This window comes from Pyxicephalus adspersus, chromosome 1 (genome assembly GCF_032062135.1).
Source record: "Pyxicephalus adspersus chromosome 1, UCB_Pads_2.0, whole genome shotgun sequence".
Taxonomy (NCBI): Eukaryota; Metazoa; Chordata; class Amphibia; order Anura; family Pyxicephalidae; genus Pyxicephalus; species Pyxicephalus adspersus.
This window is the reverse complement of record NC_092858.1, coordinates 154,754,332-154,768,677: the sequence shown is the minus strand read 5'-3', so window position 1 is coordinate 154,768,677 and position 14,346 is coordinate 154,754,332. Positions and strand designations below refer to the sequence as shown.

Here is a 14,346-nt window from a genome sequence, read left to right as displayed (position 1 = left end):
AGAATTTCGTCTGCCTTTTGTTCTACAGAAATGTTTTCAGAAGGTCAGTAACATCATCCTAGCCTTGGTGCCATGGTCAGAATACAGGTTAAAGATAAGTATAATTCTAGATTATTTTTTTTTTTTTTTTTGGGGGGGGGTATTTCATTTACTAAGTGTGGTTGATTTGAGAAGGGAAAGGAAGCCCAGACAACCTAAGAGGAAGTTGTAATTTGGTGAAAGGTCTGCTTTGAGTTCCAGTCCAGAGACTTTGACTGAGATGATCAATCTGCTGCAGGCTAAAGAAAGCATTCCCTTCTTCTGTGATAAATATTGTAACTTTTTAACATGCCAATAGGTGTAAAGCTACAGCTACATCTGTATCAGGCAAGAATTGAACAGGCACAGTTTTTACATGATTGTAACTTTGCCATAGCATTTACTGTCAAAAAGAAAAAAAAAAACAGATGATAACCTTAGACAAAGATAGTGCCCTCTTTCTGAACTGCCTTGGCGGGAAAATAGCACCACTTTGCTGGACTTCATGCCTTTTTCTGAAGATATAAAATTTCCTAGCTGATTCTACAACTCAATAAAATGGAACTTTATAATAGCCAACTGGAAAGCCCTAATGCCTAATTTCGGACATTGGCAGAGAGAGCAGCCCACAACCTCCTGGTATATTTGACACAGGAATCCCAGGAGGCTGCAAATTTTCCTTTCTGTCTGTATTATAGAAGGTAAGGAAAGCTTCCCAAAAAAATGTTATAAAAAGAAAAAAAAAAAAGAAAAAAAACAAACATCTTTTTCATTATATAAAAGAGATAGCCATCATTTTATATAATGTTAAAAAGGGGGTGATAAGTCCACTTTAAGACATTTTGTTTTACATTTTGCATGGAATGTGGATAGATTAGAAATCCTGTTTGTCCTGTTTGGTCATTGTAATTGGGACTGAAAGTATGCCAGAGAATGTTTGAAGATAGATAAACAGATAAACCTGTCTTTTTGAGGACGGGGGTGTAGTGACGATGACATTGTTTTGGGAACATGGTCACCTTAAAAATGGGTTCAGATATGAATGTCAACAGGCAGATATTATTGTCATGCAGATATTACCAATGCCATGAAGGTATCAATGCCATGCAGATATCTATGCCATGCAGGCACATCTACCCCATGACATAAATGACATATACCCCAATGCCTGGCTGGTTTCCTAGTATGAAATATTCTTGATAAATTTCCTAAATTAAAAGGCAATACCCCCCTGAAGGGCAGAACCCCCATTGATGGAATTAATCTCCATTCGTGGCCCATCCTGCTCAGTCACCAGCAGGAAAGAGTCCCCATGGCAGCCAGGGTTTCAGGTTGAAGGACTCTTGCAGCTTACAGAGGATGGATAAACAGATCCAGAGGGACAGAAATTAAACTGGGAGTTCCCAGTAATAGCTGGGAGAAAAGAAGAAATGTTAATATTTCAGTTGTCACCAGAATGTGAACAGAGGCAGGGGCGGACCTAGGGAGGTGCAAAGTGTGCTGCTGTGCAAGGGCCCCACAATAGACCCAAAATAGGTTCTGCACAAGGGCCACAGCTTGGTACTTCTGCCACTAAAAGGAGATTTACCTCCATTTGGACAGATTTTATCTCATCTATGGTTGCGCCTACAGGACAGGAAGTTATAGAAGCACGGACAAAACTGGGTTAAAAACATTTTTTATTTATCCAAAAGGGGAAAATGTTTTGTTTAAAAAGACTTTAATATGCTTTGTTGTAATAAATTAAAAAACAGACTTTAAATTACTTTTAACAAGAAGTATATTTTACAGACATAACTTTGGAAATCAGGAACAAGTGATACTATGACCACAGTGCTATCATTTGCTAGGTCAGTCAGCACAACCCTGTGATATGACCTGTATACACTCATGTGTTGCCCTGACAATGTGTGAGGTAATCTCCCGGGAAGATATCTGATTGGTTCTTTGGGTGATATAGTTTTATTATAGCATGTGACAGAATACAACGTAATGGGACAAGTAAGAGTCATGTGACTCCGGGGGAGAAGAGGGCGGAATCTTCAGGGTAACAGATACGTCATAGAATGGGAGGGACTTGTGCGGGACGGAGGGCTGGTCACGTGGTGGGGCGCAGTAGTGTAACCGGTTCCTGGTTGCAGAGTGAATGAGGAAATAGAACGAACGGCCGCAGCCATGGCCTCCCTGTTCAAGAAGAAGACGGTGGACGGTGAGTGATAATATTCCGTGCTGCCTGGTATTATCTGTATGTGAACTTACTAGGCCGGACCTTGTGTAGTAGCCGGGGCTCCCTAAAGGAGGCCATTGGCCTGGACACAGGGAGCGAATATGACCCTTGTTGTGCTGCTCCCTGGGGTGTAGCTCATAGGTTAGGCCTCGTTGTTTTTCAGCGGCTGTGACGTGTAGCACATGCTGGAACTTGTAGTCCCCCCCCTAGTCATCCTGCCTGACCCTGTGTGCTCTGTGTACAGTGCTGGCATCTCACATCCCTGATCACCCCCTGATATACACCATGTCACATCCCTGATCACCCCCTGGTATACACCATGTCACATCCCAGATCACCCCCTCATATGCACCATGTCCACCATGTCACATCCCTGATCACCCCCTGATATGCACCATGTCATATCTGATCACCCCAGCTTTTCAGGCTGCTATTCCCCGGGTATCCCCTCCTCCAGCACACCGCCCCAATTTCCTTCATCACTTTTGTTGCTTTAAAGGTTGGTGCTGTAGGTTTACTGAGACTTATAGTTCCACAGCCCCAGGTTACCCATGTAGCTCACTGTTTGCTCCCTTCACAGTTCCCAGTTCTGTATACACCTGTACCCCAAAATCACAGCTTGATCTGGGTGTTCACTTGTGGCTTATTATGGGTGCTGTGCTGCTTCCAAATTCTCCTTTTCCTATCCCCTATTTTATGTCCTCATCCTCTCAATTCCTTAATGTCCTGTGCTCTATATTCCTTTACTTCACCTCAATTCCTACTGATGTGTCCTCTCATCCTTTCCCATATTCTATGTCCTGCACTCCCTCCACTATGTCATGTCTTCCTTGTCCTTCTCCCTAATTCTTCCTGTATTAAAGACATATGACTATGGTAGGGACTTTAGATTGTGAGCCCTAAGAAGGTCAGTTAGTGACATGACTAGGAACTGTGTACAGCGCTGTGTACTATGTTGATGCTATATAAATACTGTGTAATATTAATAATACTGTCCTCCTCATTCTGCCCTTTACCCCATTCTCTGTCCTACCTTTTCTATCTTGTGCTAATTTTTCCCTTCTATGTTCTATTCCTTTCTCCTAATTCTTTCATTTCCTTCATTCTGTTGCTTTTCACCCCATTCCTTCTTTTTTTTTTTTTCTTATCCTTTCCCCTGTCTTGTCATTCAGTTGCCTTCCAAGCCCCCCACCACTGATGTCTGGCTGTCACCTCTGTTACTCTGATCGCTAAACTGTGTCCTAAAATTCTGCTTTTTACTGTTGTAAAAGTAAAACCCCTGCCATGTATATCTGATCTAATATTCATTTTTGTTCTGACCCTTCATGTCTCCTCTGCCATTGCCAGCTTGTCTTGTCTATTTCTTGTCTATGTAGATGTCATTGTTCATCTCACTTGTTCTGTCTGTGTCTGCTGTGCTGTCCTCAGGCTGGCTATTGCTGCAGTGTCTACACTTGTGTGCTGCACTTTATTTTCTCTATATACTCGAATCTATACAACTGAGCATGTAATGCCAGGTTCTGTCTTCTCCATACCCCAATACTAAATGAAGTCTCATCAATAATGTCTATGCCCTATAAGTGTCATCTATTCTATGTCATCTGCAATTCTATGCTTGTATTAGTTTGATCTGCTTGTCAGAGTATCATCAAATAAAAGAGATCCCACTTACAAGAGATTAGATGAATATTCACCTTGTCTGCACTTTTCCTGTATTTTGAATATCACATAGTATATTCATGGTTTGTTGGATAATAACTTTTTTTAATGTAAATATTTTTGCTGCATTACCCAGAACAAGTTCCTATGTTTAGCAACTTCCCATGGAAGCTCCTATTATTTACACACGTGACCCAGCGTATGACTCGAAACTGATGTCATGGCGTATCAGGTGATCACAAGGGGTTGGATTGCTGATTCACAGACTGAGTCATTGAATGTCTTTTTTTTTTTTTTTTTTTGCACACATTCGAGTTCAGAATTACAAAAGTGCTAATCACTCCTCTTATGAACCTATAAAGGTCATTTAAATGCTGGATTCTTTGTTGAAGCTTAAATGCATTTTTTCCTCCAGTTAGCAGATTTTTAGGTGTATTTGCATATTTGTAAATTTATTATAAAGGGTGTCTGAGGTTTGCTTAATAGAAATCCTGCCTTAATGACAGATTGACACAATTTGAGGATATTTGGGCACTTATCCTTTCTTCTTATCCTCTCACACCCCATATATCCAGCTGTTTCCTATCTGTGGTCACATATCCATGTTTCGGTATGTTTGTGTATTGTTAATATGTGTAATAACATAACGTGAGATCTATTTTCTGGACTATATGATCATCGCCCTGCAATTATTCTTTTTTATTAACAATCGTTTTTATTGGGGAAAAGTAGCAAAAAATCAAATATAAAAAGTCACATAAGTACAAAAAAGGACACAAAAAATTAAAATATAACAGGACAATACAGAATATCAAATACACAGTACTTAAGGAAATAGGGAAATCAATTATTCATTTTCATTGCTATTTCTGTTATAGGTTTTCCTTTTGCCTTTTTGTTTTTTTTTATTATCCTTTAAACTTTTAATAAAAATAAATATTATTACTTGGCATTCAAAATGAACTTTTCTACAACTTTAGAAAAACATTGGGACATTTATTTTAAGCAGATCAATTGTCTTTGGGAATCTGCAGTTGCTTATCTAATAGGCTTGTTTAAGGAGTCATAATAAATAATTGACACATTTTTATAATATTACTGTTGCTGATTTCTTTAAGCAGTAATCACAGAATTTCTGTTTTAGGAACTAATTAAATTGTGTGCATTATCCTTTGTAATAATAATAAACATGATTTATATAGGGCCAATATATTAAGCAGCGCTGTACATTAAATAGGGGTTGCAAATGACAGACAGATACAGACAGTGACACAGGAGGAGGAGAGGACCCTGCTCAGAAGAGCTTACAATCTAGGAATTGTACATATCAATTTGGTATTGTTCTATACAAAGAAAAATAATTTAAGAATCTTCTATCTAATGATCGGGGTGTTTAAATAAATTAGGAGATGAGCCTAGATTTTTGGTTCAGGGATCCATGGTGAGTGATGGCATTTGTCTCTGTGCTGATTCCTTTACAGGCAGTGCTCTGTGTAGTAATGATATCTGATTAGATGCGCCCCCTTGTGGAATGTCTGGTTTGTACAGCATTTCCTTGTTGCATTGCCACAAATCTGTGTCACTGTGTCTGCTTTGTCTTCTTACTGCAACCTGTGTATGAAAAGAAAACACTGCTCCCTGGTATACGGGCCATATGAGTTTAGGTTACAGCACCAGGACATAGTAACAGATTGAGATGCTGCAAACTCTTCCAGGTGATCAGGGAAGAATAAGTCACTCTATACTAAATGACAGATTTGTAATGACAGGGTGACAAAGCTAATTAGTAGCACACACTGTATTCTGTCTTTGCAATGTTGTGGCTAGACTTGGTCCCTGTAGTGCCATATTACATTTTATTATACTGGCGAGTGCCAGGGGACACTATTATGCTTGCATTGTGGAAGGAACGAGAAATGTCTGTACTTTTGTTTTCAGCAAATCAGCAAATGTTTGTACAAAGTTCTTTCTAACTGTGAAGGACAAATATGTTGAAGGACAGCAATGCTTTGCTGCCTATTGTATATGTTTAGAAGTAAAAACAGAAAGGCCATTAAATATTAGAAAATTGATGCTTAAATATTGTAACTTTCTGTGGCTTAGCTGTGATTGTTGGAATTTTATCCAAAGCTGGTGGACTGAATACACAATTTTACACATTTTATCCGACCTTAATTCTGCCTCTCATGAAGACATGTTTTTCTAATGGTCCATTTATGTGAACATGAATAGTATTGTATGTATACATTTTGAGTGCACTTAAAACAATCACAGCTTTGTAGTTTGGTCAATCTTCCTTTGTATCCCTGCTTGAGGTACCGCAGAGCTCTGTTGGCTGCAGTGTTACACCCCCTTACCTCTGTTGGCCATGGTGAAGAATAGAATGTCAAAGGTCAGGCTATGTCTGGCTTTCTCTGCTGTTGCCCTGCACAGACCATTGAAATGGTTTTGGGAACACTGCTTTAGGAGCTAGTATAATATTTTGGTAGGAAATGATCTAGAATTTTTACAACTTTCAAAGTGAAGTGCGGATAGGTCATCCATGCAATTTCCTGAGGTTAAAGTTTCATCTCATAAGAGGCCTTCCGCAAGAGATCTATGGGAGCAGCCATTATTGACTTCATTCTAAAAGGGAAGTCCTCTAGCGGTAATTCTGATCCTGCCATTAGAATGCTTGTTCATGCATATTTCAATACTTTGACGTTGGAAAGGATAGTGAAAGATTCTTTCCAATGACAAAAATCTAACATGTTATAAACTAATACCCCTGCACTTCTTTTTAGAAAACAAATTCCAACAATGCATACATATTTGTTGGAACTTTGCTTGCACATGTAATGCCAGGGCTTTCAGTCATGTGATCCCACTTAAAGAGGATTGGGGAGGATGTTCTTACAATTCAGCAAGAATAATATTATTGAATGCCAAACCATCTGGCTATTAGTCTTCCACTATGGCTAACAGGGCAATGGGTTCTGCATTGAAAGTTACCTTTTATTTTTAGGTAGTTTGGTTAAAAAGCAGCTGCACTTGGTGGGGATGGACTTGATGGGGATTCATTTACATATATATTACTTTCTACCTCCACATTAGTAACTTTTTATATGAAAAAATCTATTCTAAAAACATCCTTGTTTCACTTTACCACAATACACAAATTTGGCTTAGATGGAAGTAGATGTTATGATCAAATAAAAAGATCCATAATAGTGTGCATTGAATAGTAATGAACATGTATAGCTGTAATTATTTCTGAACTTCAGCATCTCTTTGAGACCATAACAGATGTTAGTTAGGTTTACTACATCCCATTGCTGTGTAATACTTTTTTCTTTAGACACAATACTACTAGGTAGCCTGCTTCTTCAGCTGTGGGATAAAAGGTCTCCTGAATCGTCTGCCATGAAATATTCATGTGTACAAAATCTTCATTTAGCATCAGTCTGTTATTGCAGTACCCATCAGAAATCACATAACTGACCTCCCATATTAACACAAAGGAAGGAGTGGGGGTGGGGGTGCACACATTGATCATGAGAAATGTCCTTGCACATTTATTTGGACAGTTTTTTATGTGTAAACGTGTTTGTCCTCTTTGCAGACATCATAAAGGAGCAGAATAGGGAATTAAGAGGCACTCAGAGGGCTATAACCCGAGATCGAGCAGCTTTGGAGAAGCAGGAAAAACAGCTGGTAAGTGAACTAAACACTACTAAACCTTTTAGTGTCCTTATTTATGTCCATCATGATATAGTGAAAATCTCTGCAGTAGAGGAAAATTACTTTTTGTTGTTTTATGGTATGTTTTTTCTCATTTATCTCTAATAAAGTGTGTTAACCTTGCAGAATCTAAATATGGGCCAAACATATAGCCATCTGTCAGACTTTGGAGTAAGAGATGATGTCGGTTATGAATATGACATGGCTTGGTCTCCAGGGTCATTAAGCTGTCATATAGTTTTATACATCATGATAGTGATTCATCATGTTAGGGAAACTAAAGTTAAAAAGAAGCTTACTAAAGTGTTGGTGAACCCTCCTGTTGCTGTTTTTGGGTGTAACAAATGCATGGCTTTTAACCTTAAGATGGAAATTATTTACACCTGAATTTTTTTTGTAATTGTATTAACAATGTTGATTATCCTAAAGTTGATCTCACAGATTATACTAAACCCCTTCTGACTGGCATACACTGTCTGCCCCCCCCCCCAAAAAAAAAAACCCCAAACCTGTGGATGCAGGGGATCTTAGTAAAAGGAGATCTGTTTTCACTATGTGTTTTATTCAAGTATGTGTATGTAAGGAAGCGGTGTTGTGTAAATCTTTCCACTTACATTTTTTATACGTTTTTCTATCTTTCCAGGAAATGGAAATAAAAAAGATGGCAAAGGCAGGAAACAAAGATGCTTGCCGGATACTGGCAAAACAATTAGTTCAGCTTCGTAAGCAGAAAACTCGAACCTATGCTGTGAGTTCCAAAGTCACATCCATGTCCACACAGACCAAAGTTATGAGCTCCCAGATGAAGATGGCGGGTGCGATGTCTACCACAGCTAAGGTGAGTCCAAATAGCTGGCGGGGGCGATGTCTACCACAGCCAAGGTGAGTCCAAATAGCTGGTGCTTGGTTACAAGAAAAGTAATTAAATGAACCTAATGAAAACGTACTTTTTTTTTTAAATAAATAAAAGTGCAACTGGAAGAACTTGCATGCCCGTAACCCCCCTAAAAAAGTACCATTGCATATACATGATGCAGTTCTTTCCAATAGTAATACCCCCTCTCGATTTATGCATGCATATTTTAAGATCGGAATAGTATTAGTACTTCTACAGCTATAAAAAAATAAAAAAAAAAATAATCCAATGCATGTGACCTGATGGAAGATTTTTTTTTCATTTTATAGAATACCAACTTTTGCAAGTTTTTGACTGTCTTTACATTCCTGCTTCTAATAGGTCCCTAGAAAACTATACACAAATATTTTTAGTGTGATCTATTCTCTTACCATAATTCCTCGTGCAGCAGATTGTAGACTTGGTCCAGAATTTTGCGAGCTTTTTATTCTTGTGTTGACATTCTAACATGTTTATAGCACTTTGAGATTGAGAGATAGTTACTTACAAAATAAAAAAGGCTGTCAGGCAGCAGAGGTGTGTGAATCACGGGACTCGATGAACACAATTTTAGTGGTTTTCCTGCTTTCTGTTTAAGGATTGGCTGTCTTTGTTTTATCTCCATTCTGAGTTTAATCTTGCCTTGTTTTAAAACTTTTTGACCAATTTGACATTTTTTTTTTTTTTTTTAGACAATGCAAGCAGTAAACAAGAAGATGGATCCACAGAAAACCCTTCAAACAATGCAAAACTTCCAGAAAGAAAATATGAAAATGGAAATGACAGAAGAAATGAGTGAGTACACACATTTGCACATTTCTGCCTGGCCCTTCATCAGTACTTTTATATTTAGGTATACCTGTGCGTTTGTGGGCCAAATATATATAGTGCAGCATGCCAGATATTGACAAATATACGGTAGCTGTTGTGCTACTGTTTTGTAATTTTGCAGTATGAGGATGTGTAGTAGCATTTTTTTTTTTTTATCTTTAGCACAGTTTTAAGGTGGAAACATTATCGGTATGACTGGGTACATTTATTCTGTGATAGTCACATTACACTTCAGTATGTTCTACTGGTCTTCTCGCCACCTTACACTAAGCAGTGTGAAACATGCAAAAATATTGTTAAAAATATGTTATCCTGAACCAAGAAGGGAATGTGCTATAGCTCCTACTGAAAATACTAGGCATTGGCTGGCTCAGTGTTCAGTATGTCCTGAGCCAATGACTTGAAACAAGGTTAGAGAGTCAGGGCATACTTCTTATCTGCATCTGTTTTCAGTTAAATTTCCAACCAATTGGAATTGGTGGATCAGTTAAATGTCCAGAAAGCAAAAGGCTATGAATTCCTTTTACCACCAGCAGCAGCTACCTCCTGTGTACTTCCAACAAAGTTACGTACATTGGCCTGAACAACAAGTTTGTTCAGTTCAAATTAAACCAAACCAAGTGTTGGCCAATTGCAAAATCTGAGCAGTGACTTGGGAACCTTGTATACATAGATTTGGGATGCTCTGGGGAGGTATTTGCTTGATCTTTTCCTCTGACCTTTGTACACTTCCTTTACAGTAAACGACACATTGGATGATATTTTTGATGCTTCCGATGATGAAGAAGAAAGCCAGGATATTGTAAATCAGGTGTTGGATGAAATTGGAATTGAAATCTCAGGAAAGGTACGTGGCATTTACAAAACTCCTGTTGTGGTACTTTTTGTGATCCTTCTCAACCCTTTTGAATACTTCAAGGTATTCGCATGGTGGGGATGCATACTTACTGTTATCTAGTGTATAAGGAAGGGGGGTATTTTTAACTTGTAAACATTAAAATGACCAATGGTCATTCGCTCAGCCACCATTAGTGAGGAACAACTACTAAGTAAGCATTAGGTCATGACTTATATAGGACTAAGGACTGCTGAACAGAGTTTGGGATGGGAGCAGAAGTAGCACAAGTAGCCAGTCAAATATGCTGCTTCAGTAAAAGGATAATTTTAATAGAAGAAGAGAGTATAGTGATATAGAGATGGGAGATAACCCCTTCGGCACCTTGCCTCTTTTTTTGTTTCTCTATTTAGAGATTTACGAAGGGAGTTGCTGTAGATAGGTTTGAAACGTTTAATTTCTAACATTGATAAATTTATTTTTTGCAGATGGCAAACGCCCCTTCAGCTGCCAAAGGCCTTCCCTCTGCAGCTGCATCAAAAACAACCATATCCGACGAAGAGATTGAGCGCCAACTCAAGGCTTTAGGAGTGGATTAATATGCTGGTAATCTGGAGACCTTTGCCCTGTGTGGACTTGTATTCCAGCTTCCAGTGGAACTGCACAAAATCTGTTCTGGAGAAGAGTTGATATATTTTTAGAGGACTTGAGGGATTGACCTTTTTTTCCTAACGGACACTACAGTTAGTTGTATAATAGTAATAACTGTATATAGTACAATAATTCCTTAATGTACAGATTTTCCATTTCTCTACCCCCCAAAAAAAGATACATATTGGGCTGTCTGGAGTGTTTAGGATTCCCCCACCTAAAACGGATCTATAAAAACAATAAGCCAACTAAACTCCATTGGTTTGTAGAATTACACAACATAAATAATACAATGATGAATTTTTTTAGCCGTTTGCATGGTATAAAAAAAAAAAAAGCATGTTGGCCACTTTCATTTTACATTGATGCTTCAGCTTTTTGACATATCTTTCGGCTTATTTCACTTCAAGGATTCTGTAATTTTCATTAAATGCTGCTGAAGGTGTGTTACGTTTTTTGAATTGTTTTTTTGCAATAAATGTGCCAACTAACAATAGGTTTGTTAAAAATGTAAGTGCTCAAACATCATCTAGAACTTTGCTACCCTGCTCTTTCCAAAATAAACATTTTTAAGATTCTGATCTTCAGGACAAAAGATCCTCTTTTGTTTGTTGGTGTGTGGTCACATGCCATGCATTCTCTTTTTAGAAATCTTGGCATGACATGAAAATCTCATAATGAATTTTCATCAATGGTCACGGGATGGCACACTGGTGACTTGGAGCTTGTAATTACAATGACAGTTGCTGTACTAGAGAAGAGAAGGAGGTGGCGCAGGCATGACTTACATATTGTTAGGAAAGCTGTCTGTAGATTATTTATAGAAGAGGACACGATTCCAGCTGCAAATGAGGACATCTATCACAGTCAGAAGGTAAAGGACAGGAATGAGGACCATTATTGGTTGAGGGTATTTATCCTACATTCATCAATGCAAAGTTTATATGAAAGTGATATTGCACTTCTGAGTACACGCCGATGCTCTGAAACAGCAGTAACTTCTTCTGTCTCAATCTCTATTCTGAACATCTGAACAATTTAGTAGATGAAATGTTAGATTTGACAACAAACATCCAAATTCTTAATTAAAAGCTAGGGCTTTCTATTGATATTCAATCAAACATCATGCATGTTTTTTGTTGGTAGAGTAGGGGTAGCAGAGAACAGTTGATGGCCACATAGCTTTGTCCTGCAGTGAGTGGTACAAAACTAACAATTGCCTATAAATGTAATTGCTTTCCGATAAACGTTCAGAGTTCCACTAAAATCTGGTTGATTTGAGAGGTGCCTTCAGGTAATCAAACAATTATATGGACATGTCAATCATATATTGGCTTGTGCAAACATCTAACAGTGAATGGCCAGCTGGACTACCTGCCATGACTATTACAGCTCTGTTTGGCATTGGACTAAGTTGGGTTTTCATGCTTCGTATACCAGTTTTGTACAGTTGCTGTGTGCTGGCTAATAGAATAATAGGAAGCACTTTTATTACATGTTTGTTTGAGCTGAAATGTGAGATTTATATCCACAGAATCGTTTTGTCAAAAAAATTTACTTTCAATAAAAGCTATTTTATTAAAAAAAAATCCATTCATTTTGCAATTTGCTATTGATCTTTGCAAAGTTTAAAGCTACCTACAGAATCACTAACTTCAACCATATATTCCTATTATCTAATATAGTTGGAGTTGATCATCGGCTGGGCCACCAGTGATTTGTAGCTACACAAAGAACATCTGTTACACATCTCTGCTACAATGTTCCCAATGTGTCATGGGCCTAACACTGTCCCAGATTCCAGACTAAAATTCTTCATATTGTGTTTTTACATTTACTTTTTTGCCATTTGTTTTACTATTAGCTTGTTGATAAGATTTGGGGAAGTGGGAACCATGGTTTTATTTCTATTTCCTTGTGCTGTCAACCTCCAATGTTGTGCCTTTGTAAATTAAAGCCTTATCATAACCATCTTTTTAATGCTTGCGTAAGTTTGTTGTTTGATAATTGTGTGTGACAAATAGAATATCCTACTCTGTGTATATTACAATATTCATTTGGCATATGAAAACATCACAGAAATATTTTTAGCAAAACCTATATTCCATATTATATTATGGATCCTACAGACATGAAAATGGATGTTTCTACAGCCAGAGAACCATAAAAAGATTTAGGCCTAGTATACACAGGCCAAATTTCTTTTCAGAGTTCATGAAATGATCAGCTCTGATGGGAAGTTGGCAATTGACCAATAGATAAAAAAAATAGGAAGTGACACGCTGGTAAATGATTGAAAGTACGTAATGTTTGAATAAACTGGATAACATCAAATACAATCACTTAAAAAAATGTAACATTAAACATTACTACATGTTATGATAATATCAATGGTGAAACAAATAGGAGAGACAAGGTCAGAGGGGAGATGTGTTCATAGGTAATTGTGGGATCATATATGGGGTGGATAATTATAATAGTAAGTGTAAAGAAAAGAAGGAACAGAGAGAGGAAGGAAGAGGAAGACTGGAATTAGATTACACATTGAAGTGGGAGTGATTCCTGGAGGATATCTCACAGCTTCTACAGAGATAAAATTGCTAAGTACTTCCTTTAGTGGTACTGCGTAGAGTTCATACATACAGAATAGGAACTGATACTGAGATTTTCACCAGGGGGGTATAATGTAAACACAAATACAGTAACATATATACATAATGGAGACAAAAAACTTTGCTGAAATATTTTATTTCTGTTCAACTATCCTGCAATTAAGGTGCTTCTACCAGACAGTACAGCCTTGCCCTAAAATTTCCAGCCATCAGTGCACACAGATGGGAGTTGGCTCACATTTTTTACTTCTTTCTGGTGCTACACCTGCAAACAATATGTGCCTTTCCTAACAATGGTATCCGCAAACCCAAACAACATACTTACAGTAGACCAAGCCTGGTTACATTTCCCCAAGCTACACACATAAATATTGGGCCAAAACTGGATTACTTACAATTTAAAAAAACAAAAAAAGATTGCGACAAGGCGTATTAAAGTGTTTTAAAAGGCAGTGAAGGCAATCCACAAGTATTTTGGTCCATGCCGATTTCAGAGAATCAAATGGCCTCATTTTTGTCTGCAAAGAATTAACAATAAACTCCCTGCCCAATGGGTAAGTAAGTAAATTAATTATATAATATATTATAATATATTATATTATATATATTATAATATAATTTAATTATATAATTAATATTTTTTGGTCTTTATAAAGCCTTTGGGTTTGGGAATTATTCTCCCATGTATTCAGTATATTTTTATTTCTAAAGTATAAAATGTGCTTCTTATATGGGAGTCATGGAGTCACTACAATAAACTGATCCTCTCTGAAATTGTTCATGTCATCCAGATAGTACCCAACCCAGGCCCGGAGAATTAACTGACCTTGGATTTGGGAATTTTGAGCAAGTACAGTATTATATTTGTAACTAATATTGCAGTTAGTTGAGAGGGGAA

At 37.6% G+C, this 14,346-nt stretch overlaps 1 protein-coding gene across 1 annotated transcript; it reads left to right on the top strand.

Moving 5' to 3' along the window:
• Positions 1-2,078: 2,078 nt before the first annotated feature.
• On the top strand, positions 2,079-12,809 carry CHMP2B (charged multivesicular body protein 2B). The gene is made up of 6 exons (XM_072431952.1): positions 2,079-2,227; positions 7,506-7,597; positions 8,268-8,462; positions 9,212-9,314; positions 10,091-10,197; positions 10,674-12,809. The coding sequence occupies exons 1-6, from the start codon at positions 2,194-2,196 to the stop codon at positions 10,782-10,784; spliced, it is 642 nt and encodes a 213-aa protein (XP_072288053.1). The 5' UTR covers positions 2,079-2,193; the 3' UTR covers positions 10,785-12,809.
• The last annotated feature ends 1,537 nt before the right edge of the window (positions 12,810-14,346 follow it).

Bases quoted from the DNA above. Each gene is read 5' to 3' on its own strand.
- CHMP2B (XM_072431952.1), top strand. From the start codon at position 2,194: ATGGCCTCCCTGTTCAAGAAGAAGACGGTGGACG. The intron at 8,463-9,211 runs GTGAGTCCAAAT...TTTTTTTTTTAG, and splicing joins CGATGTCTACCACAGCTAAG to ACAATGCAAGCAGTAAACAA. The intron at 9,315-10,090 runs GTGAGTACACAC...CTTCCTTTACAG, and splicing joins GGAAATGACAGAAGAAATGA to TAAACGACACATTGGATGAT.